The sequence below is a fragment of the Lepisosteus platostomus genome, chromosome 3 (assembly GCF_059453375.1).
Source record: "Lepisosteus platostomus isolate fLepPlt1 chromosome 3, fLepPlt1.hap1, whole genome shotgun sequence".
NCBI classification, from domain to species: domain Eukaryota; kingdom Metazoa; phylum Chordata; class Actinopteri; order Semionotiformes; family Lepisosteidae; genus Lepisosteus; species Lepisosteus platostomus.
Window position 1 is genome coordinate 47,235,795 of NC_142613.1, and position 27,106 is coordinate 47,262,900.

The 27,106-nt window shown below is 39.2% G+C and overlaps 1 protein-coding gene across 3 annotated transcripts in view; it reads left to right on the plus strand.

Moving 5' to 3' along the window:
* The window catches only part of ccdc162 (coiled-coil domain containing 162), a 50,473-nt gene that overhangs the window by 3,221 nt on the left and 20,146 nt on the right, over window positions 1–27,106 (plus strand). For 2 of the 3 annotated variants that reach the window (XM_088625788.1, XM_088625789.1), the window contains exons 3-27: window positions 194–266; window positions 1,727–1,837; window positions 3,467–3,580; window positions 8,657–8,851; window positions 9,692–9,845; window positions 10,851–10,937; window positions 11,456–11,607; window positions 12,149–12,301; window positions 12,687–12,788; window positions 13,980–14,138; window positions 14,392–14,492; window positions 16,409–16,544; window positions 17,064–17,267; window positions 18,070–18,262; window positions 18,765–18,883; window positions 19,401–19,601; window positions 20,337–20,458; window positions 20,737–20,965; window positions 21,331–21,533; window positions 21,774–21,929; window positions 23,074–23,167; window positions 24,223–24,360; window positions 25,306–25,521; window positions 26,004–26,053; window positions 26,661–26,837. In XM_088625788.1, the coding sequence (XP_088481914.1) occupies window positions 194–266; window positions 1,727–1,837; window positions 3,467–3,580; window positions 8,657–8,851; window positions 9,692–9,845; window positions 10,851–10,937; window positions 11,456–11,607; window positions 12,149–12,301; window positions 12,687–12,788; window positions 13,980–14,138; window positions 14,392–14,492; window positions 16,409–16,544; window positions 17,064–17,267; window positions 18,070–18,262; window positions 18,765–18,883; window positions 19,401–19,601; window positions 20,337–20,458; window positions 20,737–20,965; window positions 21,331–21,533; window positions 21,774–21,929; window positions 23,074–23,167; window positions 24,223–24,360; window positions 25,306–25,521; window positions 26,004–26,053; window positions 26,661–26,837 (3,639 nt within the window). The remainder of the gene's footprint in view (window positions 1–193; window positions 267–1,726; window positions 1,838–3,466; window positions 3,581–8,656; window positions 8,852–9,691; window positions 9,846–10,850; window positions 10,938–11,455; window positions 11,608–12,148; window positions 12,302–12,686; window positions 12,789–13,979; window positions 14,139–14,391; window positions 14,493–16,408; window positions 16,545–17,063; window positions 17,268–18,069; window positions 18,263–18,764; window positions 18,884–19,400; window positions 19,602–20,336; window positions 20,459–20,736; window positions 20,966–21,330; window positions 21,534–21,773; window positions 21,930–23,073; window positions 23,168–24,222; window positions 24,361–25,305; window positions 25,522–26,003; window positions 26,054–26,660; window positions 26,838–27,106) is intronic. The other variant, XM_088625790.1, reaches the window with a different exon arrangement.

Genomic DNA, 27,106 nt, shown 5'->3' on the forward strand with positions numbered 1-27,106 from the left:
ATTTGAAGTAGAGCTGTATGAGTCATTGTAATTAGCAATACAAACGGCTGTCATTATGTCATGTTGTATCTTGTTAAATGCAGGTGGGCTGAGAAAGGGTTTACTGAAGGTAAAACTGTAGGTTTCTGATTGAGGTCAGAAATGTAGGAGAGCAAAAATGATCAATTTCTAACACCCTCCTTTTCTGTGTCAGCTCTGTGCCCATTCCAAAGGACATGTCCTACTTCAGACAAGAGAGAGAGCTGGTGCTGAGACGAGCCTTACAGGTAATGAGTGAAATGAGGAACGTGAAAAACACATTAACCTACTGTACAAGGCCAAAGTCGACAGGAGAGGACATTTTTAACACAGTAGTCTCTTTGAAGTCTTAACATCAGTTCATCTAGCAGTTCACAAGCCCAGCCATGAAGTGTGAACCTTTACCCACACTGGTCTGGTTTCCTTCTGGATCAGGGGAGGAGCACTTGAGTTGAATTAAAGAGCACATTCCAGTATTAGATATGCTGAAGTATTAGACATCAGGTTGTGGTCTTAATTTAATCCTTTCTGGAGTTAACCAGTGCTTGGCATTTGGGTCACTTCTTTTATCTCTATGCCCACTTTCCAGATTCCCTTATTATTATTTCTTCTCATGGTCCCTTCACACATATAACATTTTTTTCTTCTGCTGTCTTTTCATCTTTTTTTTACTCCTACACCCTGTCTGCCTTGAAATTTAAAATTTGTTATCAACACAACATTTCTTGTCATCACCTTCTTGTATCACATATTGTACTTACAAGATATCACATACTTACAAGATGACAACATCAACACTTGATTTCAGTTTTGTAATGTGAAGTGTTAAAACTCTTTTTTAGACTATTTTTCTTTTTTATTGAATAAAATCTCTTCTTCAGCATATTATTCATTGACTACCTCTTATAATATGTTTTCAATTTCAATGGTTGTGATTAGGTAGTTTCATTTTTGTCTTCCAGCTCAAAAGCTCCTTACAAAAGATAACTGAAGTATTTTAATCCTGTATGGATCCTAGTGAGGAGATAAGCTTTCATTCATGCTCCTGATATGGGATTTTAACTTAACATCTCTCTTGTAGACTGTAAAAAAATGTGTCAGGACATTCCTTGCCAAATTACTAATCAAACAAAAAAACAACAATGAATTATCAAAAATGAGGAAAATGGGTCAAGAATAAAATGAGATTGACATGTATGAGGTTCGGCAATAATCACACAACATCATTTGTCAGAAACACAAATGAGATGGAATGACCAGCCGTTCATTGGTCACCTAAGGTAAATTCAGTCTTGCCAACCTTGTATTACCAACAGCTGGTAGTTGTTATATGAGCTGGGAACACAAACAGTCCTAAAGAATGTATATAAGTGGCTCACATAATGGAAAATAAACAAATCAAGGCTTTATTTTTTAAAGAATTATCTTTATTACTTGCTGCAACGATGTAACGTAGTTGCAGTTACTTAAGATGTACTGTAACTTCAAATTATTATTGACACACAGCTGAAAGCAGGGCTGTAAATATTTTGACATCCAATTTCCCCAGCTAAATCTGATGTGCTATTAGAAGAATTATGTCAATTCAAAAGTTAAATCATTGCTGATGTTTTCCAATGTTCTTTCGAAAGGAGCTACCATGAAATTAAGCAATGCAGGTGTGTATTCACCGTGCTTATCCACTAAGGGCACAAGGTGGGTGTTGCAGGTTGCGGCCGCCAGACCTGTCTTGGCGCAGGCGGATGCAATGCAGAGGGAGCTGGAGAGCTGCCTGAGCCGGGAGTACACTCCAGAGAGCCTTCCCTTGCTGCTGCACCAGGTACCCAGAGCCCACTGAGTGCAGACGGAAACAACCCGCACTGAGCTCAGAAGTGTTCCTATACCTTTCACCCTGAAATACATCCCAGATCGTCACTGATTTCTGCCCTTTTATTCAATTAATCATCCTTGAATTCATCCCAGGGGATCCCAAAGTATTTGCATCTGGGAGAAACCCCACTTCATCTAACATTGAAGCCCCTGCTTGATGTACAGCTTACCCGAAATATAGGAAACGGAGTGGTGAGGAGAGATATTGATTCAATAATTGCTCTTTAGTTCAGCAATTTGATTTAAGGGGGAACTATCTGTAGGCCGAACCTAGAGTGAAGTTTAGGTAGGACACCAGGGTAAACACCCCTACTTCTAGGAACATGCCGTGGGATCTTTTCATGACCAAGTAGCCAATACAACCACTATGAAATATTGGTTATTCACTGCTGTACCTTCAGCTTGATTTGGGGAGATGCATGTACACTTTTGTGGCCTGTTGATCCCCGCGGCTTTGCAGGACACCAAGGATATGCTTTCAAAGCCCATACACTCCAAACCTTCCCCTTGGTACTGAGTCTGATTTGCTCATTGGATTCATGTTGTCTGCTGGCTTCCATTGACATCCTTTGATGGAAGATTTTCTTAAGATATTAATGGACTGCATAAGGTATAATACACTAAATAGTATAGAAAAACATTTTTTCCTCCAGTAGATGGTGCTGTTTGTCAATCCTGGCTTAAAACTTTAAAAGCAATTGCAAAAAATTCTAATTGCCACCATAGTGGACATAATGTATAAGTCTACACCTTTTACATACAGGGAGTGGACAACAATTGTAACACCTGTCTAAATGATGAACCCCAAGTTTGTTGAAGCAAAGGCTTCCTCACAGGTGTATCTCAAGCTTTAAGTCAATTCAATTTATTTTTATATAGCGCCTTTCACAACAAGGTTGCTTGTTCAAAAGGTGCTTAACGATGCAAGAAACCATACATTTTGTGAATACAGAGCAGAAAATACCAAAAGACAACTGAGGAGAGGAACCAAAAACTCCTTAGTAAGGAGAAAAAAAACCTCTAGGAGTCCAAGGTCAACATTTACATTATATACTTAAAAATGCTGGATAGATCTAATGTCTATATTTATGGCTAGAATGATTGAAGGAAGAGACCTCAGTGATCTTGAAAGAGGGGTGATTACAGTGATACTTTTGGCAGGTGCTTCGTGACCAAGACAGCTCAACATGCTGATGTTTTGTGAGCAGAGGTGTCTAAGGTGATATCAGTATGGAGATCCAAAAGGAAAAATATAATTGGCAAACAGCAATAGTGGATCCTTTGCCCACTGTGGAACTGTTTCCCACTGTGGAACTGCATCCTTCAAGATCACAATATCTGTGCATTAATTCCAAATGCAAGGCAAAGCTAGTGAACATAGTCTTGATGTGTAATCATCATAATCTATTGACTCCTGATTTGTGGGTGTTGAATTTGTGCCATTGCTGGCTAAAGCTGACAAGGTAATTTTAGATGACCAAACCTGAACCTGCTATTAATGCATTTTACATATGTGTATCAGTAAGTGGGGGACTGGTCATTGTTTTCTCATTGTCTAAAAATATGATCATATTTTTAGTTTTACACAGACCGCAGCTACCAGCTCGCACAGTGTAAATACCAGTACATGCTGCGATGGAGGAGGTTCTGTCGACACTCCAGCATCATTGAACAACTGTATCCTCTGTATAAGGTGGGCTTGAAAGAGGTTCTTTTTTTTACACATGGAGACAGTTTCTTACCTAGAAGCTTTACTAACACATCTACACAAAACAAGGTCTTTAGACGTTTTTTCTTTGCAACACAACAAATCTCAATAACATGGACGTGTATTGCTATCTACCATCAGGAACTATAATAGTATACATAAATGCATAAAGTTTTTAGAGTGGGAAGAAGTAATTATGAGAAAAGATGGGGATTGTCCTTGAGATTTGTTTTTAAGAAAAGAAAATTATAACTACATTTCTTCTTTGAGTATTATGCTCCCCTCATATATAGAAATGTTCTCTATCAGCATCAAAAAGCACATATTGTGGGGACTTGTATTCCAATCCATATATACAGTATATAACATCTTATTTCCATATTGCCATGATGTCTAAGTAGAAAGTTTAATTCTTTTTTTAACGAGGATGATTTATAATGAAGCATTTAGCAAATGAAATTGCTGGCCTGCTATTGGCCTGTGCCATCATTATTATTATCTTCTATCTACGCCTCTAAACTCTGCAAGGAGGAGACCGTGACACAATACCATGGTTAGATTAAAGACTTACCAAGTACTGGTTAAATACTGGTGTTAGCACTAGTGTTCAGTAATTAGTTGCAAAAGCAATTGGTCCGCCATCTAATACAGAGGTAAACAGACTGGAGTAAATGTTAATTGTGCTACTGGATTTGGAAGTGTTCATTGACTTCAGCTGTGTAAATGCCTTGAAATGCTTACAAATCTTCAGATTCAAAAAGTTAAATAATACATGAGTGCAGAGCTGAGAGTCTTGATAGAAGAGGCTTGTAAGAATCATTCATTAAAACACAACATATTAAATGGGGCTCAAACCTGGAGAACAGGGCATCCATGGCATAAGTGTTGCATTCTCAGCTTGTAAGAAAGCCGCTGTTACATCAGTATGTAGTACAAGCACGTGTGTTGTCCTGCTGCAATGTAGCCACATCTGGATGAGCCCATAAGTGGGACAGCAAGTCAAATTCCATGACATGATGAATTTGGCATTGTGCAGATGGGGTGCCATCGATCATTGCAACAGAAAGTTCTGTAGTGGGTAAACACTCCTGAATGCTGAGAAGAGAGACCTGGGCTATAAAACCAGATAATCTGTGCAGGAAAGGTGTTGTTTTGTTGATTCCTTGAAAAGCAAATTTCAACCACTTTTCATGTTTATGCTAAGCTAAGCTGTCAAAAATGACGGAAAATCCAAATTCTGAAACCACACTTTCTACATGCTAAACTTCTTCATTTCTTTGTTTAAAACTACAGGAAATAACAAGTTTAGCCAAACTTTACTGGTATTTGTCATGCTCACGTGAAAACTAGTCAATAATTGCATATTTTATACATCATTTCAAAAGCAGGTTGAAAAAAAGCAATGCCACAAAATTGAAACCCATTCACACTAGATGCATTGAAAATACCTGTTAACTGGTACATGATGTGATTCTGACTGACTGGGAGTCTTTTGTGGACTTGTTTGAACACAGTTCTCTAAAGCAGGGATTTTGAAATTTCTTCCAAAAGTGTCCGAGGTAGGGTTAGGGTTAGTGTTGCAACAACACTCAGACATTTTCTAATGCATCTGCCATGCTTTAGGATGTATTTGCAGTGCAGGAAAGGTGTTGTTTTGTTGTTTCCTCGAAAAGCAAATTTCAACCAATTTTCACGTTTTTGCTAAGCTAAGCTGTCAAAAATGATGGAAAATCCAAATTCTGAAACCACACTTTCTACATGCTAAACTTCTTTGTTTCTGTGTTTAAAACTATAGGAAATAACAAGTTTAGCCAAACTTTACTGGTAATTGTCATGCTCACATGAAAACTAGTCAATAATTGCATATTTTATATGTCATTTCAAAAGCAGGTTGAAAAAAAGCAATACCACAAAATTGAAACCCATTCACACTAGATGCATTGAAAATACCTGTTAACTGGTACATGACGTGATTCTGACTGACTGGGAATCTTTTGTGGACTTGTTTGAACACAGTTCTCTAAAGCAGGGATTTGGAAATTTCTTCCAAAAGTGTCCGAGGTAGGGTTAGGGTTAGTGTTGCAACAACACTCAGACATTTTCTAATGCATCTGCCATGCTTTAGGATGTATTTGCAGTGCAGGAAAGGTGTTGTTTTGTTGTTTCCTCGAAAAGCAAATTTCGACCAATTTTCACGTTTTTGCTAAGCCGCGCGGCTGTCAAAAATGACGGAAAATCCAAATTCTGAAACCACACTTTCTACATCCTAAACGTCATCGTTTCTGTGTTTAAAACTAAAGGAAATAACAAGTTTAGCCAAACTTTACTGGTAATTGTCATGCTCACATGAAAACTAGTCAATAATTGCATATTTTATACGTCATTTTAAAAGCAGGTTGAAAAACAGCAATGCCACAAAAATCTGTGTTCTCAGAAGTAAAAAAATGACTCCCAATTAGTCAGAATCACGTCATGTACCAGTTAACAGGTATTTTCAATGCATCTAGTGTGAATAGGTTTCAATTTTGTGGCATTGCTTTTATTCAACCTGCTTTTGAAATGACGTATAAAATATGCAATTATTGACTAGTTTTCATGTGAGCATGACAATTACCAGTAAAGTTTGGCTAAACTTGTTATTTCCTTTAGTTTTAAACACAGAAACAATGACGTTTAGGATGTAGAAAGTGTGGTTTCAGAATTTGGATTTTCCGTCATTTTTTACAGCAAAAACGTGAAAATTGGTCGAAATTTGCTTTTCGAGGAAACAACAAAACAACACCTTTCCTGCACTGCAAATACATCCTAAAGCATGGCAGATGCATTAGAAAATGTCTGAGTGTTGTTGCAACACTAACCCTAACCCTACCTCGGACTCTTTTGGAAGAAATTTCCAAATCCCTGCTTTAGAGAACTGTGTTCAAACAAGTCCACAAAAGACTCCCAGTCAGTCAGAATCACATCATGTACTGTACCAGTTAACAGGTATTTTCAATGCATCTAGTGTGAATGGGTTTCAATTTTGTGGCATTGCTTCTTTTCAACCTGCTTTTGAATTGACGTATACAATATGCAATTCTTGACTAGTTTTCATTTGAGCATGACAATTACCAGTAAAGTTTGGCTGAACTTGTTATTTCCTTTAGTTTTAAACACAGAAACGATGACGTTTAGCATGTAGAAAGTGTGGTTTCAGAATTTGGATTTTCCGTCATTTTTGACAGCCGCGCGGCTTAGCAAAAACGTGAAAATTGATCGAAATTTGCTTTTCGAGGAAACAACAAAACACCTTTCCTGCACTGCAAATACATCCTAAGGCATGGCAGATGCATTAGAAAAGGTCTGAGTGTTGTTGCAACACTAACCCTAACCCTACCTTGGACACTTTTTCGAACATATTTCCAAATCCCTGCTTTAAAAATCTGTGTTCTCAGAAGTAAAAAAATGACTCCCAATCAGTCAGAATCACGTCATGTACCAGTTAACAGGTAGTTTCAATGCATCTAGTGTGAATAGGTTTCAATTTTGTGGCATTGCTTTTATTCAACCTGCTTTTGAAATGACGTATAAAATATGCAATTATTGACTAGTTTTCATGTGAGTATGACAATTACCAGTAATGTTTGGCTAAACTTGTTATTTCCTTGAGTTTTAAACACAGAAACGATTAAGTTTAGCATGTAGAAAGTGTGGTTTCAGAATTTGGATTTTCCGTCATTTTTGACAGCCGCGCGGCTTAGCAAAAACGTGAAAATTGGTCGAAATTTGCTTTTCGAGGAAACAACAAAACAACACCTTTCCTGCACTGCAAATACATCCTAAAGCATGGCAGATGCATTAGAAAATGTCTGAGTGTTGTTGCAACACTAACCCTAACCCTACCTCGGACACTTTTGGAAGAAATTTCCAAATCCGTGCTTTAGAGAACTGTGTTCAAACAAGTCCACAAAGACTCCCAGTCAGTCAGAATCACGTCATGTACCAGTTAACAGGTATTTTCAATGCATCTAGTTTGAATGGGTTTCAATTTTGTGGCATTGCTTTTTTTCAACCTGCTTTTGAAATGACGAATAAAATATGCAATTATTGACTAGTTTTCATGTGAGCATGACAAATACCAGTAAAGTTTGGCTAAACTTGTTATTTCCTATAGTTTTAAACACAGAAACGATGACGTTTAGGATGTAGAAAGTGTGGTTTCAGAATTTGGATTTTCCGTCATTTTTGACAGCCGCGCGGCTTAGCAAAAACGTGAAAATTGGTCGAAATTTGCTTTTCGAGGAAACAACAAAACAACACCTTTCCTGCACTGCAAATACATCCTAAAGCATGGCACATGCATTAGAAAATGTCTGAGTGTTGTTGCAACACTAACCCTAACCCTACCTCGGACACTTTTGGAAGAAATTTCCAAATCCCTGCTTCAAAAATCTGTGTTCTCAGAAGTAAAAATATGACTCCCAATTAGTCAGAATCATGTCAAGTACCAGTTAAAATTATTTTCAATCCAGTACATCTGTGACATTTTATGTGCATTGGACCCTGTGTTTCTGTGTGGCCTATAAACGATGCGTGTTTAGCCCCTGCCTGACAGTTGGACTGCTGATCTACAGTATGTGTTTTTGCATCCTGTTGTTTTCTGATTAAGTGTATTCTGGATGGGCAAAAATGATCACAGAGTTGGAGCTTCACCTTTAACTTGGTGAGGAGACATGTCTTGTGGTTTTCAAAGCATTTGCTGTACAGAGCTGAATCCATTGAACATAGCCAATCATGGATAGATGGTGTTTGAACGCTTAGTAATGTCTTCCCAAGGTAGCATTCCAGTTACCAAAATGCTAATTGTACAAAGTAGGGATAATGTTGCTTAAATGCCCTCGGCATGAATGCGCTGGGTTATTGTCTTCTCTCCTGGCTCATACAGTTGATCATATGATTAGTTCTCTATAATATAAACAGAAACAGACACTTTTGCTTAGATCAGATGTGAGGGTGCACCTGCTCCTTCAGTAAGTCTCATTTTTATTTTGAGTGATGGTTGGTTCAATGTGTTATTCCCAGAAACAGGTAAGTCGTTTGATAGGCGAGTATGAGGATGCTGTGCAGAGGGCCCGGAGACTGTCTGTATCCAGGGAGCGAGTTTTGACAGGCAGTGGAAATCCCATCAATGCTGTCACTCCGGAAGACATAATTATCTACCTGCAGTGGCTGGTGTGTCACCTCCACTCACTCAAGACCATTCACAGTTACCTCCAGGTAAGAAGGCACTGCTTGCCCAAGTCTGACTTTGGGACAATATTATCTTAGCCTCTCCCTATTTGGAATAAAGCTTTCAATCCTAGCATCTCATGTATAGTTGTTATAACCTATGGAGAAGCCATGTCTAAGGTAGGAATCTAGTTAAACTATAGCTTTCAGTTCCGAAACACTATGTTATTCCAAAACACTGGCCTATAATGACTGACACTATAATGGCAAACAATTGCATCAGACTTACTGCTTTTATAAAAATCTTAGATACTCCAGCATATTTAATCAGATTTTGCATTGTTTATTAATTTCATAACTGCTTTCAACTTCTCGAACTGGAGAGGAGGGAACGTGATTACCCATCTTGTCCTCCTAAATGTTTGAGTCAGTAGCATTATTCACATTAATCACAGCAGACCATAGTGTTTTTCCAATTGATAAGGCTTTATTGATAACACTGCAGTCTCACACTTGCCCAGTAGGTCAAAGATACTGCTAAACATCAGAATGGTTCAAAATAAGAGGAGAGCCATTTGGCCTATTTGTTTTTTTCAGTAGATAATTGATCCACTGATTTCATCTTGTGCGGTATGAGTCACAGTCAAGTTTATTGAGCTAATGACAGCTGCTCTATAGGGCTCAACCTGTCTTCTGGCTAGTGTTATTTTTGATTGAAGTACACCACAGCCTAGGTTATGTTATTTCACATTTCTTTGTTAGATTTTGTAAAACTATATGTACTGTGGTGCTTTCACAGTCACTCTGTTAAGAAGGTACTATTCGTCTCCAACAAAGCTTTTCTTTTTCCCCTGGAATAAATTAATGTTGCGTGGTTAAAAATCTTAGGTGCTGCAGTATGTGCCTGTGTCTGAGAGGGAGAGGGATACACAGAGGGGGGTTGTTCCTGTAGACACCGCCAGCCTCCGTGATCCCATGTCGTCTTTCTCAAGACTGTCAGCTCGGCCAAACACAGCTCAGTCTAGGCACTGCACCTCTGCAGGTAACATCAGCTAATTCATACCTTCAAAAGCATCAGTGCACTGTGTTAAATTGTAACAGGTGCTGTTCTATATCTGTCACAGTTTTTTGTCATCCTAACTATTGGATTGTCTTGTTTGTCAGGATTCACGCAGTATTCACTATACCTGCAACATTCAGAGGTCCTCTGCATTATGAGTTACACCTACAGTATAGCATGCTTATTGGATGTTTTTGTGATCATAAGTGGTCTTTGGTGAACTAAGAGGTTAATTTGGTTAGTTATAACCACCGGATTATTTAAATGAATTAACCAACTAAAAAAAATGATAAACTATTTTTATTACGATGGTTATAATAGGCGTTAAAGACATTATTCAGGGAGATTGCAACCAGATTCTAATGTCAGTTTTCTTACAGTCTTTGCTGTGTTACAAAGTTATGTAACCATTACAGGAAATTATACTCTTACTATCCAAGGATAAACATTAATGACAGAGAGTTGCTTTTCTAAGATACTCTTCTAACCAAAGTGCCACTCTTACCAACGTATTCCTGTACCTTACAATAAGATTCACTTTGTGTATTGATTTGTAATCCATCCATTTCGCTATCTCCCCACATAACTGTACAAACCACAGCTTATTGTCTTCATAACTGCTCCATCCAATTCAGGGTTGCAGGGCAGCCAGAGCCTATCCCAGCAAGCATTGGGAGCAAGGCAGGATTCACCCTGGGTGGGACACCAGGCCATTGAAGAGCAGATAGACACAGACACATGACTACAGCTAGTTTACCTACCAGCGTTTTTAGATTGTAGAAGGAGCACCTGGAGAAAAAACATGCTAGCACAGTGAGAACATGCAAACCGCCATGCAGATAGTACCACAGGTCAGGGAATAGCACCCACGGCCACATTGTTGCGAGACGACAATGCTAACCACTGCGCTCTCTGTTTGTAGTCATGATTGTGAAATTGCATGTTTCCAACCTGACTGTTAAAGGGAAATTAAATGTTGTTTGCTAGGGAAATCTCCATCTCCCCCGTCATATCCCAATGGGTCTCTCTTGATGTCTTTCGTTAGTATGCCTGCTACTGGAACAAGTTCAGAAGGTAGGATACTTCTGTAAATTCTGTTCTTTGTAATTTGTTCCTGGTTGCATTTATACTGCAAGTTCTACATTTTATAACCTTTTTGTTACTCTGAGTCTGAAATGATTAGTGAAGTTCATTTACTTTTATTAGGTGCTATAAATGTTACTTTCTCCATAACTTATTGACATTGCTGAAGTTATTTAAAGGCTGAACAAGGTATGAAGTCACAATACTTTATATTATTCAAAGGTTATGGTTTTTATATTGCATTTTAGAAATCTTTAATTATTTCATCTATCAGCTTTTAAAAAAGACCTTTCAAATAAAATATGGACTTTTCTTAATTAAATTAAATGATTCCTTAGCACGATCACTATTAATAAATCTTATCTTTTATCGATGTGTTGCATAGGCCTCTTCAGTTTATTGATGTCAAATAAGCTCAGTAGATTTATTTAAGTGTGTCAAATGCATATGTGCAACGGAAGTGGGCGGTGGGGGACAGTTGAACTAAGCAGTGATTGTGGTTTGTGTAGGATTTTTCAGTGAGCACATGGAGCTCCCCACCCACAGAAAAAGATTGGAAGAGTTTGAATCACAGCTTCAGCAAATGATATCCCACTTCAACATTGACTACAACACAAAGGACATCAAAAACACTGCAAATGAGATGGAATTGTTTTCAATGGTAATTCATAGCCTCCACAGGTGCTACCTATGTTTTGAAAACCTCAGAACACACTAGAAAAGAAGTCTGATATCTTACCAACCTTAACAAGTCTGAATATTTTCCAAATTAAATGTAGTTAGTATTCTAAACATTACAGCTGCCAGTGCTGTTTCCACCATGAAGAAAAAAGATTCACAAGGCACCACAAATTTGTCTACCACAAATCGACTATAAATCATGTCAGTGCTCAATCAGAAAAATCTCTTGAGTGATCCAGTTAAACATTTAAGTTAGACATTGTCCAATAGCAGACATTAGGTACTGTTTGGCCATATTTGACAAGAGACAGTGTTATATAGAATATCCCTAATTAACTAGGTGTCTACCTGCTGGAATGACTCTCCGCAGAAAGCATCTCCTTCAAAGATCAAAGATCTCGCAGACTTTCAAAGAAAGTTGTGTCTTTCTGTCTGGACATTAAACTGTAGTGTCATGAAAATATGTCAGAAAGGTGTCTGGTATTTGTTAATCACTGATGTTATTTTTTTTATCTCCTTAGGTCTCCCGTGAATTCCGGACTGTATTCAAAATGCAAGAGACAATGAAGACTTTTCCAGTGTACGATTCCACAGATACAGGAACAGAGCATTGGGGAAAGAAGAAGCCAAGCATGGCTCTGAAGAAGGAGGCCACCTGGATTCCATTCATTCGGGTAAATATTCCGATCATTTCTCCTGCTGTTTAGGAAATGTGTCTAGGATCTAAAAATTGGAAAATTTGTTTTGAAAAAGGATTGAATACAAGGCAGTTCCCTGTACACACAACTTTTGTAATTTGATAGCTAGATATAAATGCTGTATACCCCATCCAGATGCTTTTAATTCTTGTCTTTGTGTTACTATAATTTTCCACCTGTGCTATTATAATCCCCCACAGCTAAATACTGAATGACTCCACATGTGGAACTTTTTCCCAAGGTGTAGTTTATTTTCCACCAATAATTGGTCTGAATTCCCTTGCATATGTCCAGGCTACTTCACCTACCAGTAGTGTCCAGATTGTTTGTCACTATGATTGTATTTAATATTCTGCAACAGGTTAAACCCAAACAAGATCCATGGCAACAAAAACAGGCTGCAAAACTAAAGCAACACAGATCTCTCGATGAGCTCCTCAGAATGCATTGCAGATTTTTACAGGTAAGAAATCAGCACAAGGCTACATCCTCCCTCATACAGCTCTCACTGCCTTACCCTGCTGTGTATTTATTGCACTGTTATACATATTACCATCCAAACATATTCACATTTGGATTGTGTGCTAAAGATTTATGAAGCCAAGAATTAATTGTATAAACACATCAAAAGTAATTACCCCAATATATTACAAAATCTATGGCAATGTGAAATGTAGGGAACTGGTCTTTCCCAAATGGTGAACATACTCGCCCAAGTGAAGGTTGAGCTCTGCGATCGTGAGTCTGAACACGACTCTTCTATGTAACGATTTCGTGTCTAAGGACCCTATGCAGAATCCTACGAACATACATTTTCTTGTAGACGCAAATCCAAATTCGTGAGTCCAAACTCCAGGCCAGGGTCAAAAGGCAGAAAAATCCACAACAATCAAATCAAGAATCAAGAGACGTAGTCAGAAAACAAGCCAACAACAGGAATCCGTAAAACTAGGAGGTCTTGCAGAGAAGCACAGAAACGATGTAGCTCTGGCTAGGAAAAACCTAATACTGAGCAAGGAGTGGTGTGCCAGGCTGGTGGTGTGGTGTGCCAGGTGGGAGAGTGTGTGTCTGATGATTTAATTAGAGACTGCACTGGAATGTGAAGGGGTTGATTGAGGGCAATGAGTCTGGGGTGGGACGCAAATGACATAACATCCTAGTGTAATAGCGGGGTACAGTTGAGGGATTAGCCAGGATACACAGTCTCGGGTCTTGGCAGCACAGTGACCCTGGCGAGTTCCTGGGTGCTGGCACACTTGTAGATTGTGGTGCAGTTAGTTAGAGACATGCCTCTCATCCACCTGGAGCTGAATCTCCACTATAGGACTGTATTACCTCTGACATCTTAGAAGAAGAAGGTGAACAAGTTGGAGGAGTTTGCCTACACTTCCTCATTCTCCCTTTGTGAGGTTGCAGGGTGGTTTATAACAGTGAAATGACACTTGACAAACATGCATTTGGTCTTTTCACATTAGTCGACACAGATGTGTACAAGAAAATTAACTGGAAGTAAATGTTAAAAACAAATGTAGAACTAGAAAATCAAAAATCAAAACGACATGTCACCTTCAGAGGATAACAACTTCGTAATAAATCATACATAGATAAAAATTATGTTTTTAAACCCAAAGTAACTTGCATTTTTGGAAATAAGGTTTCAGATCCAAACCGGGTCATGGACTCCCTAAAGGAACACGCAGCCTGTATTTCTGATCCAGAGCCAATACAACCCATCTCAGTGACATCACATCCATTTGGACAAAATACCGATCAAATATGGGAGAGGATATATAGCACCTCAAATTTGTTTCAGGTAAAGCAACCTCATTCTTCTTTTACAAACCAATTGCACAAAAAGATCTGATTGAGAAAATAGCAATGCTATAGCCAGGATGTTATCCCCCATTATAATCTTTGATTATTACTAAATGTTTATTCATATTAGTGGCAGTAGGAATTATTATAGATTTTTACTATAGTATCACTAGGGAGCCCAACTCGTACTGTATCTCCCTGAAGTTTCCAGTTCTCTATGAAAATAAAGTTTCATCAACATTTCATAACAGGAGCCAAACCCTGAAGAAAAAAGTTCATCTACAGATGGTAGGGAATCGGAGAAACCTAATCTGAACAAAAGACCTGGCTCTCACAAGAAGAAAAATGAGAAGTAAGATTTAAGCGATTTGAACCTAATACTTAAAGCAAAAGCGATACTCATAGCACCGAAATCACACTGTATCAATGTTTTCTACAATTTTCCTTACAGCAAATGCCATGTCAAGGGCATATCCCCGTTGGGGAATTAGTATTTTTGGCCTATTGAGGGTAGAACAGTGTATTGGTTAATAGAAATTAAGCATCCTATCTACCAATACTGTTTCTTTTCATAGAATTTAATATGGAGCCTTTTCCCATTGCTGCCTGAGTCATGTTGTTGACATCTTCCTTATTGATCATCTGAGTAATAGTAATTCGGCTTACAAGCAATTTGTTACAGACTGCAGAAGGTAGAAGAAATGTGTAATCCATCGATTTGTATTTCATTGCCACTACAAAGAATCTGTTACAAGGAATTCATTACCGTAAATTAGTAAATAATCCATTGCAAATATTCAGATTACAAGTAATCCATTACAGTTAAAAGTAGTCTGGTCACAAGTAAGTGGGTCACAAGCAATCCAGTTGAAGCATGTTATTGCCTTCTTCTTTAGAGAACACCTGAGTGGTAGTGAGCTAGTTTACATGAAAATCTGGTTTTAAAATAATTCATCTGAATTTCAAGCAATCTGTTAGCATTATAAGTAATTTTTCATCTGCTACAAATTACCCGGAGTACAGATTATGCACAGTATGCATTACACTAATCAATATAATACAATATTCTGTTAACCCATTACAGATACAAATAATCTGTTACTGTTACACATTACTTGTAATCCACTACAAACTGTTTCAAAGAATCCATTGCAAGGAATCCAATTACATTGACAATTGATTGGATTATACATTGTCAGTTAGAAATCAGATTCCAAATAATATGTTTAAGTTACAAGTTACTTGTAATTTGTAAATGTACAGTATTAAGTAATCTGACTATTGCTATTCTTTTGTAGCAATAGTCAGATTACAGGCAATCTTTAAAGTTACAGTACAAGTAACTTTTAATTCATTTTCATTTAATTGATTACAGTTAGAAGTAACTTTCAATAAATTACTGTTATAAGTACTACATACAGTATTACAAAGCAAGCAATCCTTTCCTGTCACGACAAAATTGAAAACTGTTGCAAGGAATCTAAAATCTGTTGCAAGACATCTATGACGAGTAATCTGTTACAGTTACAAGCAACTGGATTACAAGTGATCAGTTACGATTTCAAGTAATTAGATTAGAAGAAATCTGATACATTTTCTTATTTTAACATCTTTATCCAATTTAGGGTTGAAGGGAAGCTGGAGCCTTTTCTGGCAAGAAATGGGTACAAGGCAGGATACACCCTGGATGGGACGCCAGTCCATCACAGGACACACACAGACACAAACATGCACATACTGTACTAACACCAGAACTAGTTTTCCCAAAAGTCAGGCAACCTGCCAGTATGTTTTTGGACGGTGGGAGGAAACCTGAGCACCTGGAGGAACCAACATGGGGAGAACATACAAACCCTACACAGATATAGGACCTTGGGAATTGAACCTGGGACCCCAGTACTAGGGGGAAAGCAATGATAACCACTGTGACACCATAGCTCTGAATTATTTTTTTTGGTTTTGACCAATCTAATACATTTCTCAGTTTTAAGTGATTGTAAATTCCTACTGGACCTAAGTCAGACATCCAGCTATTTAGAGTCACTGACAGGACATTTTGTGTCAGGTCTTATTTTCCATTTTCATGAAACTATTAGGAATTCCAATTTTTAACTGGTGGTTATTTCTACAAGATTATTTAAATCTTGAAAAGCCTCTTAAATATTACACCTTATTTTTGTAAAAGCAGTGTGATTATCCACAACATTGCAAAGATAAAGAACTCTGCAATGATTTATATTTCGCTGATGTCATTTTGCAATTTGCCAGCTATAGCTACATGGAGACCATGCAGCTGCTAGGGCTGGATGATGGCCAGGAGGAAAGTGGTAAAGACCCAGTCATGATAAGGGGAGCATACCTGTCCTTCCTCTACCTGCGCCACCTGAGGATCAGAGAGCTACAGGTGAAACAGTGTTCTTGTGTATCTCTCAAGTCAACAGAACAGTATGTGTCAGAGGTGACTCCCAGTCGCACAAATTATAACATTTGGCAATTTAATTAAGCCTTTTTTATTTTACTGGAAGAATACAGGCTGTTTTGTTTTATGTCCATGAAGTTGGCTCCAAATGAGGACATTTTGCAATCATTTTGGACAGATTTGTTTTTGGCAATTCCAACACTGCTAGTCTTCACTTTTGGCATGTTTTAATTTATTTATACAACCAATAATTAATATACTCTTCATATTTTTTGCTTAAACCAACTTTCAGTTATATTTTAAGGGTGCACATAAATTTAGCATCGACTTCATCTTTCAGCCCTCATCATTAGTTTACATTAGCAGTCTACCTACTATATTTGGAGATCTGTTTTTTAAAAAATATTTGGACAAAAAGGTAGTACTTGGATGGTTCAGTGAACAGCAGATTCAGCCTTGGTGTGTTGGGTGAGTTTTATGTCTTGCTGATTGGCCCTGTTTCAGCGCACGTGCCTGGGGGTCCTGAACTACATGCGCTCTGTGGAGAGGACCTTAGCCTTTGACACAGCAGGCCTCAGCCTGGATGGGGAGAAGCTGAGCAGCAGTGCGGAGGAATCAAGCTGGATGAGTGCTGCCAGAGGGGGTATTGGCTCCCCAGATAGACTGGGCAGTCACTACTGCGCCCACAGCAGTCCTGCTGACTACAAGGTGACAAGTCACTATTCTGTTTCTTTCACTAATGCAAGTATGATCAATCAACTAGGTAGAGACCATGTGTTGGCTGTCACATATGACTGTATGTTTAATAATGCATAAAAGAAAATGTACGTGAAAGGCATAGGAACTGAAATGTCTGACAGGAAAAACCCACTAAGAGCCTTTCTAAAGCATTGACAATTTACTGTCTCAGTCATACATGCAAGGACAAAAATATCTCTTACCAGTATTCTGTGTGGTTTGCAATTTAAAAAATGCATATCTTGTGAGCCGACAAAGTGGAGTACAACCGCAGGTACTCTCTATCTCTATTTTTTCCGAACTAAACAGCTCTATACACATATAATACCGGTGTGGCTCTGTTACTGATTTTTTTTTTCTTCTTTTTTTTAAGTTAATCAGCTTGGTTTTACCTAAACTAAAACTACCACATCAGCAAGAAGAGTAGGAAGCCTGCACACCTTTTCCTTGAAAAGCTTTCCCTTCTCAAGTCATCTGGTATTTTTCTCACCCTCACTCTGCATAAGTAACAGTTTGGATTACAAGAGCAGTGCAGCCGGTGATCATTGCTCTACCCGATGAAATCCATCTCCTTCCCAGTGGCTGGTGGCCGTTTGAGTGTTATCTCTTGAGGACTCCTATCAATATAGTTTGACTATAACGAGTGTTATAATCTTCAGTGACTCAAAAAAGAGAAGAAAAGAGTCCTTGAATTTCAGTTACCAGGATTTTTTTTTGATAGTTTTCAGAAAATGCCTTTGAAAACACCCATTGTGCTTTACTTTGTCTGCAGGTACACTGTGCACAGTTCATGGAGTTTCCAGATGTTGAAAATTACAATGATTTCTACAGCACAGAAGATGACTCCATTCACACACAGGACCACCGGGGGTTGTATGTAATGTACGATGTGGCTCTGAAAGACCTGAATGAACTGGAGAACACACTGCTCCTTGTGGCTTCTCACTACATTGAGAAAGACAGAGGTGAGGCAAAACCTTCAAAATATTTGTATTTACTGCAATCCTTGTCAGCTTGGATAGCTCTCTTCAAACTGGTCTGATTAAATCAGTACTGTTCAATGGCTGATTGTCTGACAGCGTTACCTGGTTGCACTGATAACTTGATCTCCCCATATGGTAAAAACACAGGATGAGGCTGTCAATGAGCTGTTGCAAACGGCAAGGCATTGTTTTCACTTTTAAAGCTTGCATTTGCAGCCAAGTTGTGTTTTAATTTGTAACAATTTTATGTATTCACTTGAAAGCAGGACTTGAAATTGCATCCAAGGTACCATGTTTTTCTTAGTGTTGACTCCAATTCTAAACACAGACGTACAGTAACACATGCTCTTGCCTAATTCTGTGTGAACTTTGTGGTGCTAATCCCACAAGAAGCACAGAAGGGCTCTTAGGTTACGTTTTTTAAAGATACCTGCTTTTGTGTGTCTACAAAGAAACGAGACGTTTCAAAAAATATTTCCATCAGGGAGGCCCCAGTCTGCAGGAACAGACCTACGGTGCTTGGCACGGGTGGATGTGGATCGCTTTGAAGTCTTGCTTGACCTGTGGACGTGTGAAGCGACCTTTCTGAAAAGCAAACAGCAGGTAAATATATATCAGTGGATTTCAGTATGCAGATAATACCAGGTCTGAGGTGATGTTCTAATGTATAATTTGCCCCATTAAAATTTTAGCTGAGGCTGCCCTCAATTTGGTTCTTCTTTGCTGATAGCCTTTAATGAAGGATTTTAATAGGATGGGGAGCTGAAGTCCACTTTTCAGCGTCGACACTCCTGAGCTTATTATTTGTCAGGTGCTTAGTTCCTGGAAACAGATTTTCCCAGTTAAGTAATGAAGAACTTGGACAAAGCACCTAGGTTGCCCTAAAACAAATTGAGTTTGGATACATCCACAGCAAAGAGCAATGATTCTTTTAGTAAAATTATCCAGTATTTGCCTATTGTTTATGTAACTGCTTGTAGTATTATAATGTTGTACTCCATCATATTCCATGTTTTGTTTCTCACTTGTAAGTAAATATTCCATTAACATTCTCTTACAAGTGGTGGTGTGATTTGTGCATCTATTCTAGATTATTTATGTGCCCGTTCTCCTTCTGTAGCTTCTTGACTGCTATTTTGAGGCCTACCAGCACGTGATGGAGGCTGGAGAGCGGTTTGCAGTGGCTCAGGTTATAACAGACATCTTGCACCAGCAGCCACGGCTCGATCTGGAGGCTGAATACTTCGTCTCTTCCTACAAGGAGGAGCTTATCTGCCTGCAGAGTCGACAGCAGCTCATTAGGCAGATACTCAGCAAACAGGTAGGCTCTTCTTCATGATGTGTGGTAACTTTCTCTCTAAATCTTACTTGAATCATAAAATTCCGTCTTATGACAAACGTTTTAAGTGCAGATTTTAGCTCTTTTATGTATGGCTTGCTTATGATAAAGACCTGTCCTGCAGAGGAAAATTAGTCTAATTCAACGTTACCCTACAGCCGAGTCTCGACATCTGTGAGTACGTATAACATGTGCAGATTCGCTTATTCATGGGGCCTTGTTTGGAAGAAGAGCAGAGAGGGATGAAACCCAGCTATAGATTGTTAACTGCAACTTTTAGATTAGCTGCACAACAGATTGGAATCATTAAAAAAAATCTACACTGTAGCTAGTGAGTGAGCCTCTCCCAGCCCCCTCCTCAAGTGCCCACTCAAGTGCATCTCAATGTGGCCTTGTCTTTATATCGTAACAGGCACTCCAGGTTCTGTGTCAGCAGCGTGGGGAGAGATGACTTTACAGGCTCTCTGACATTGCAGCAGGTGTGCAGAGAGAAAGTGCAGGCTGAACGCATAGGAGGGACTCATGTTGTCAACAAAGTTGTCCTTCTTCTCAATTCAGTGTTCTTTGTCTGTTATTACAGATTATCAGCACTTTTCGTGATTAGCTATCACATTGCAGTTATGTAAATTTGACAAATTACTGCTTATTTTCTAGACATTCCAAACAAATTCAAGAATGTTTCAAACTCTTCATCTTGCTGTATATTTGAAATTTCAGATAGATGAACAACGTCAGTATCTGCAGAGAATTTGGAGAGACGGGCAGAAAGGAACTGCAAATGAGTATGGACTGCCACCAAACTACATCCCCAAGCAGCTGGTTTCAATCAATAATAGCTGGTAAGTCAAGAGTCCTACGTGATAAAGTTCAAGTAGAAGTTTCTGCAAAATCAGTATTTAAAAGGCTAACATGGATCAACATGATTCCTTATGTTTTTCTGAATGTACACTGCACTAATAATGTGCATATGGTTGTAAACCTTATTTCTCTGCTCCCTATTTCCATTTAATAGATGTTTGTTGATTTTACATTATAATGCATTAATAATACAATGTACAGAGCTGGCATCCATTTAAGTAAAACCTGCTGTGTAACTTCTATGTGTTTTGTGTTGAAGCCCAGCCCTGAAGAATGTTTTTTTGCTGGAGTTCCACCCATCCCTTAGTCTGGCCTCTGAAGTTCACCAGGCCGTGAGCCAGGCCTACACAGAGATGTGCCAGCTATACAGGCCCAGTACTGTTGGTCAGAGTGTGGCCTTGGAGCAGAGACTCTTACAGCAGGCCCTAGAGAAATGGCAAGCCCTGGAATCTCCTGGGAGCTGCTACAGTTCACAGATCCAGAAAGATGTGGGTTCTTTTCTATAAACACTAAACATATAATATTGCAGGAAAACCACAAGCGAGTTTTAGAATTGTGGTTTTCACTTTCAAATCATTTTTAGAGGATGTATTTTGTCGATTTTTTCTTATATTGTGGAGTCTCTTTATTGTGAATTGGAAAACAGTAAAAAAAATAAATCAATTTCATCAATCTATTTCAAATATGTCAATTATTTCAATGCAGCCTTTTTTGATGTACCAGGAAAATATAATGTTAACTCTTCTGTTTTTACCTGTTTTTGCTGTGAATTTTAATTCTATAATATTCCTTTTAATTTAGCTTGTGGTCATGGTTCGACCAGTCAAAACCTCATTCCTTTTTCTCTTTCCAGTTATTTTCAGATGTGTGTTTTGAAGATCCATTCTTTGTTCGAGACATTGGTTTCTCAGTGATCCAGACGGCTCAGGAGGAAGAGAAGAAACAGGGCAAAGAGAGACAGGCGTTTGTTGTGGAGACATTTTGTAGACTGTTGGAGTTGGTCACAATCCGCCATCGCTTAATGGAGTCCGCCTCAGAGACTGCACAGCTTTCCCAGTTGAGATGGTTTCCATGTTCAGTACCATGTGCTTTGCCAAAGGAAGTTATAAGAGCTTTGGAAAGGGCTTTGTCAGGGAATCTAAATTCTGAGATAAAGTTTAGCCAGCAGAGGTTTCCCTTAATGTTACTGTTATTACAATGGTCTTCAAAACCTTTTAATGATTTCTAAACGTCAGAAATTTGCAATGTAAAAGATGTTTCATAACACCTTTGACACCATTGCCTTTGACTCCCTAGGCTGTACAGGAGCTTCGCTGAAGAGATGGGTTTTGGGGAGTTCCACTTGTACCTGCGGCCGGTGCAGTTTGAGTTTGCAGTGCTGAAGGAGAAGGCCGAGCAGCCACCCCCACTCTTCATCACGGCTCTGTTGCAGGATGACAGCAGTGTAGACAGGTATCTGACATCACAGGAGGAGGGGTGGAGGTGCATTCTTCGCATTGCACTGAAGGGCACAAGGCTGAACTGCACCCTGGATGGGAAGCCCAATGCATAGCGCACACACACAGACAAATTACAGACATGACATGACATAGACAGTACACAATGTCTGAGAGGGGGGTGGAAACCAGAGCACCTGGAGAAAACCTTTTTTGTTACCACTTGATCCAGTACAGGATTTACTGTACCAGAGCCTGGCCCAGCAAGCATCGGGTGCAATGTAAGATATACTCTGGATGGGACACCAATCCATCGCAGGGCACACACAGACAAAAGAGAGACACACACTCACACCAGAGCCAGTTTTCTCAGTAAACCAGTTGAACAAGAAAATATGAGGACCTGGTGAAAACCCACATGAACACAGGGAGAACACACAAACCCAGATTTGAACCCAGGGCCCCTCTGCTGTAAGGCAGCAAAGCTACTGTAGCTGCTGTGCCACCATGTCAACCTCAAGGAGTACATGCAAAATCCAGATAGATTCTGTAGTTTTGGATTAGGGTTATTTTGTATTAAAAAAAGTTTTAATACATTTATTTTATAATAAAAGCTTTTTATTAAAACATCAAAAGATGTTTTGATAATAACTTAATACAGTACATACCTTATGTTTTTTTTTTGCTTATTTGCTTTTTTTGGACAAATTTGAGATTAACGTCAAATAGTGGAAAACAATATTTATATTATTTCTTTATAATGTGCGATATACAAGATAAAATTCCAAATTTAAAAAATCAGTCATAAATGTACCATTCTCAATGGTCAAATGCTTTGGTCTTTACACATTTGTGGTAAAAAAAAACAGAATTACTTGTCCTTGGACATTTCCATTTTCTTTCTTCAGATGCCTGTTGTGGAAATGTAAGACCAACAACTGTGTAATGACATTTTATACAGTATATTAAAATATGTGATTATACAGTATTTTATTGCAATGTAATGACATTGTTGTTGCTATGTACATCTGCAGAGCCAAATTTAGGTGTCTTAGTAGGGTTGAAGGTGCTGATTTCTGGCTGTATAAATATTTTGAAAAGTATAAATCATCCAGACCTCTTTTACAGAAACAAGTTGCTTCTTGCCTGAACTCTTGCAGGTATTCTCCATCCACTCTGCTCCTGGGGATCCAGGAGCTTGATGAGAAACAGATCGGGAAGTTCAGCTTTCGGACTGAAGAAGCTGTTGTACAAGTAATCTGGAAAAATACTTACATGAATTCAATGTTTGCTCTCCCTTCACCATCTTTTGAAATGCCCAGTAAATAAAATAGTATGATTCCCAGTCCTAGAGTTTGCATAGCAAATTTCTTTTTGAGCTGGCTTAAATAAACTTGTCCTTTCAAAAGCATCACACAAATAGCCATATGTTTGCACCTGCCTGCTAGTGGTGTAGAGAAATGCTGCCCATCCTCACCGGTTAGCAACAGTATATTCACTGTTGACATGATTTGAACATTTCAACCTTCAATAACTCCATAGTTAAACACTTTTCCCAACCACATGACATGTTTACAAGGCTATTCGTTCTAATAATAAAAAAATATTGAAAGCAACACATCATCTCTAAAGTGGTTTTAAACTCTTGCTGTCTGCACTTTTGTTTCACAGTTATTACAGGGGCACAGCTATTTCTGAATCTCATTCTGTCTTAAATGGAGTTTATATAACAAAAGTTCGGGAGGGATGACAACAACCACGCTCAATCATACCCAGCCGTCAGGAATTAGCAATCACTCCCTTCATCCTTCCTCCACCAAACACTATAAATACCAATGCAATATCTCTCTCCCTCGCTTGCAGCTTTTGCATCCCACCTCCACCCCAACTCCACCTCTGCAGACTCCTTGGTTACCCTGAGTGGGGGTCCTGGCCTCCTCGTCCTATGGCCAGGAGGTCGGCCCTCAGCCAAGCGGGTTAAGCTAAATATCCGCTCCATAATAGTTAATTACGCTTTGATCTTGGGCGTTGTCATTCCTACTGAAATTTATCCTATTACTTTATTTGCTGAATTAATGTTGCCTTTGGTGTTAAAGATATGGGCACTTCTTTGGTTTATTATCAGTTATACTGTGTCACTAACAGGTATGTACGTACCCTTTTGCTGTGTATAAGAACCCAAATATATAATATATCCTAAGATATTTGATAAGGATGAAGGGACATTTTCCTGATGATGACCTCAAGACATACTGCTGTTCTGAATAATTCTTCCCCCCAGTGCTTATTATCTCTATTATTCTCCACAGCTGATGAGTATGTCTGGAATACAGAACCTCCAGGTCACGCTGGCTTGTCAGGTGACTCAGAAGAATGCGCTGTTGAGTGCTGTCAAGCAGGCATGTTTCTGCTACTGGCCACATTCCCCAGTGTCTCTACAGGAAAAGGTACTGTATAATGGTCTTTTCAGGACTTGCCAAGGGAGCTGTAGTCGAATAGAGGTGATCTTAAAACAAAAAAGTTGAGCAGATGAGTGATAAAGGCACACACTCAGTGCTGTCTTGGGCCATATTAGGCATGTATATAAGCCTTGGCCATGTCACAAGCACACTGTGACTGAGTTTCCCCCAACAGCAGTGCGCAATTGGATGAAAGTTATCAGAGATGGTTTAGGTTGTTGGCTGTTTAGGTTCCTTGGTACAACAGTGGTTCCTATAACCTACCAGGTACCTGCACGTTTAAAGCAGCATCACTGAGAGATACACCGGCCCTCCAATCTGCACCAATGTGGGCAGATTTGGAACTTGCAGTGCATGAAAAATGAATGGTCCTGCAGGTGAGCATGTTAGAGAAGCATGGCTGTGTGTCTCACTCTCACCTGCGCAGCAAGGAGTTGTTGTCAGAGAGCTGAGTCTTCAAACAGGAACTGTTTATTCCATGTTGGATTGTAATAAAATGGTACAATTTCCTTAAATCAACAGGACACAAAATGTTTTCAGTGACAGTAAAAGTTCAGGTCCTTTCTGAAGTGGGTTAGGGGTTATGGGTTAAGGTTAGGGTTGCTAAAACGCAATACTAAAAAGTTATTTCTCAGATTTGATAGTTTGGAGCCACATTGTCGAAAAGAGGTACTACAATAATTATTCTGCATTATAATTTTCTATAAGTTACAAAATAAATTAAACAAACCCTGACTTTGGATCCTCAGAGTAAGTCAACTATTTCTCTCAAACCTTCATACAGGTTGTTCTCTCATCGACTACACTACTGTATCAAAGATAATTTAGCATCTCATATTTTGCTGAGAAGTCTCTGAGGATGCATGTTTGGCTGCGTAGTTTGGCTGATTGACATGAATTCTGCTGTGTGTTCTTGTGGGTCTCTCACACCAGCAGCTGCCCACAGGCCAGCCCAGCTCCCGGGCCGAAGGAGGCTGGACAAGCAGGAGCGAGTCCAGAGCCGGTGAAGATCCCGAGAGCCAGCTCCCCGTGCCAGGGGAGCAGGAAGCTTTCGTATCTGTTCAGTTGGAAAAGCTGGGTCTCCGCGATGAGATGCTCAACACATTTCTAAAAAGAAAACAAGCCATGGGTACAATAATGAAGAATCCTGTAAGTAGTTTTACCAGACATTAAGCTTCTGATGCAGCTTGCATGGCAGAGGATCTTCCCCCATCCTCAGTCCTGGTAGATAATGACTGACCCTGAAGGCTTGAGCTTCCTGCGCTTTTAAATTGTCACGTGGCGAATTGTCTTGCGCCAGTTAATCAGGTGACTAAGGGCAGCTGCTCACTCCCTGTTGCATTCTGGGAAATGGGATCCAGATGAGAGTCACTGCCCTCTCACATTTCTGTTTATTGTAATCATGCGTTGTACTCCAGCAGCTGCTCCTCTCACAGTGCACCTTAATAAGAAGAGCAACACGTTTTTTTCAAACATTTTTTAAAGACAAATTTATTTCATTTCGTACATACAAAGCTTAGAAATTGAACTATTACAGAGTTTATGAATAACATTGAGGTTCATTTCCAAATCCTGTGATATCAAATTACAGTATGTGTGCAGGCTAATGGTCCATGTTTTTATATCTACAGGAAGAAACAGAGAAGGTCAAGAGAGGCTTAATTTTGGAATTCTGTCAAAAGTAAGTTTTTTGAATATCACAATAACTGAATGTAATCCACATTTTCAAAATAAATTAGATATTGTTTTACATTACATTATCAGTGGCTGTGTAGATAGTGAAATCTTAGTTTTACACACTAGAGAGAAGACTATGTGAACCCTAAACCCTGGACTCCTCTGTTGTAAAAGTGTTGGCACGCAAATACTTCACCATTTCAAGACTGGAATGTACAAAAACAGTTAGGCAGTATTGTGGATAATCCCTTTTTGTCATCGATCATCCTCACTTGACAGAAAAAGCAGAGGAGTGTGACTTTGTAACACAGATCTTCAGGGCATCCCTTAGAGACTTGCGCAGCTTGTTTTAATTATCTTGCAGTTTTATTAACGTTATATTAACTAAGATAAACTGTGAAACAAAAAACTTCCTCTACCCCTAGGTTCTGCACTGTTCGATAGAGATTTACAGGAGCAGAATATACAGTTATTCCTGTGCAGGCATTGGAGCTGAAGTGTTTGCAGGTCATGCCAGCTGAGATCTGAGGACTGGACACAGCACTGTCTCAGGAAGTGAAGATGCATTGATGGCCCTGACACCTGCCCCTGTCTCTGCTAATGTATTTTAGGTTTAGTCTGCGGATGTCCCAGTACTCTCTGCGTGGTCAGATTGTTGAGTATTACACCAACCTGGCGGCACTACTGGAAGACATCCCTTCCATTCGGGATTCGTTCTTCATGGTCGGACAACCACACGAGAGGAAAGGGGAGAGGGACTGTGAGCGTGGCCTCATTTCAGACCCCAGGTGCGTTCATCCGTGTGCGAGTCGTCATTGTTTATGTCTGTACCCCATCTTTTCTCCTTGCGCATAGATAAGGCTGGTAATATAACTGCAATTATTCTGTTTTAGCAGTTAAATAGAGAAATGAAATCTGAAATCCCCTCAAGACTGTCTGTGAATGTCTGTGAGTCATCACTAAAAGGTGAAACCTGGAAACCAAGGGAGAAAGGAACTGAGAAAAAAAATCTTAGGCCTTAAATCTCCCTCTTAGGCCTTGAATTTGCTTCGGAGCT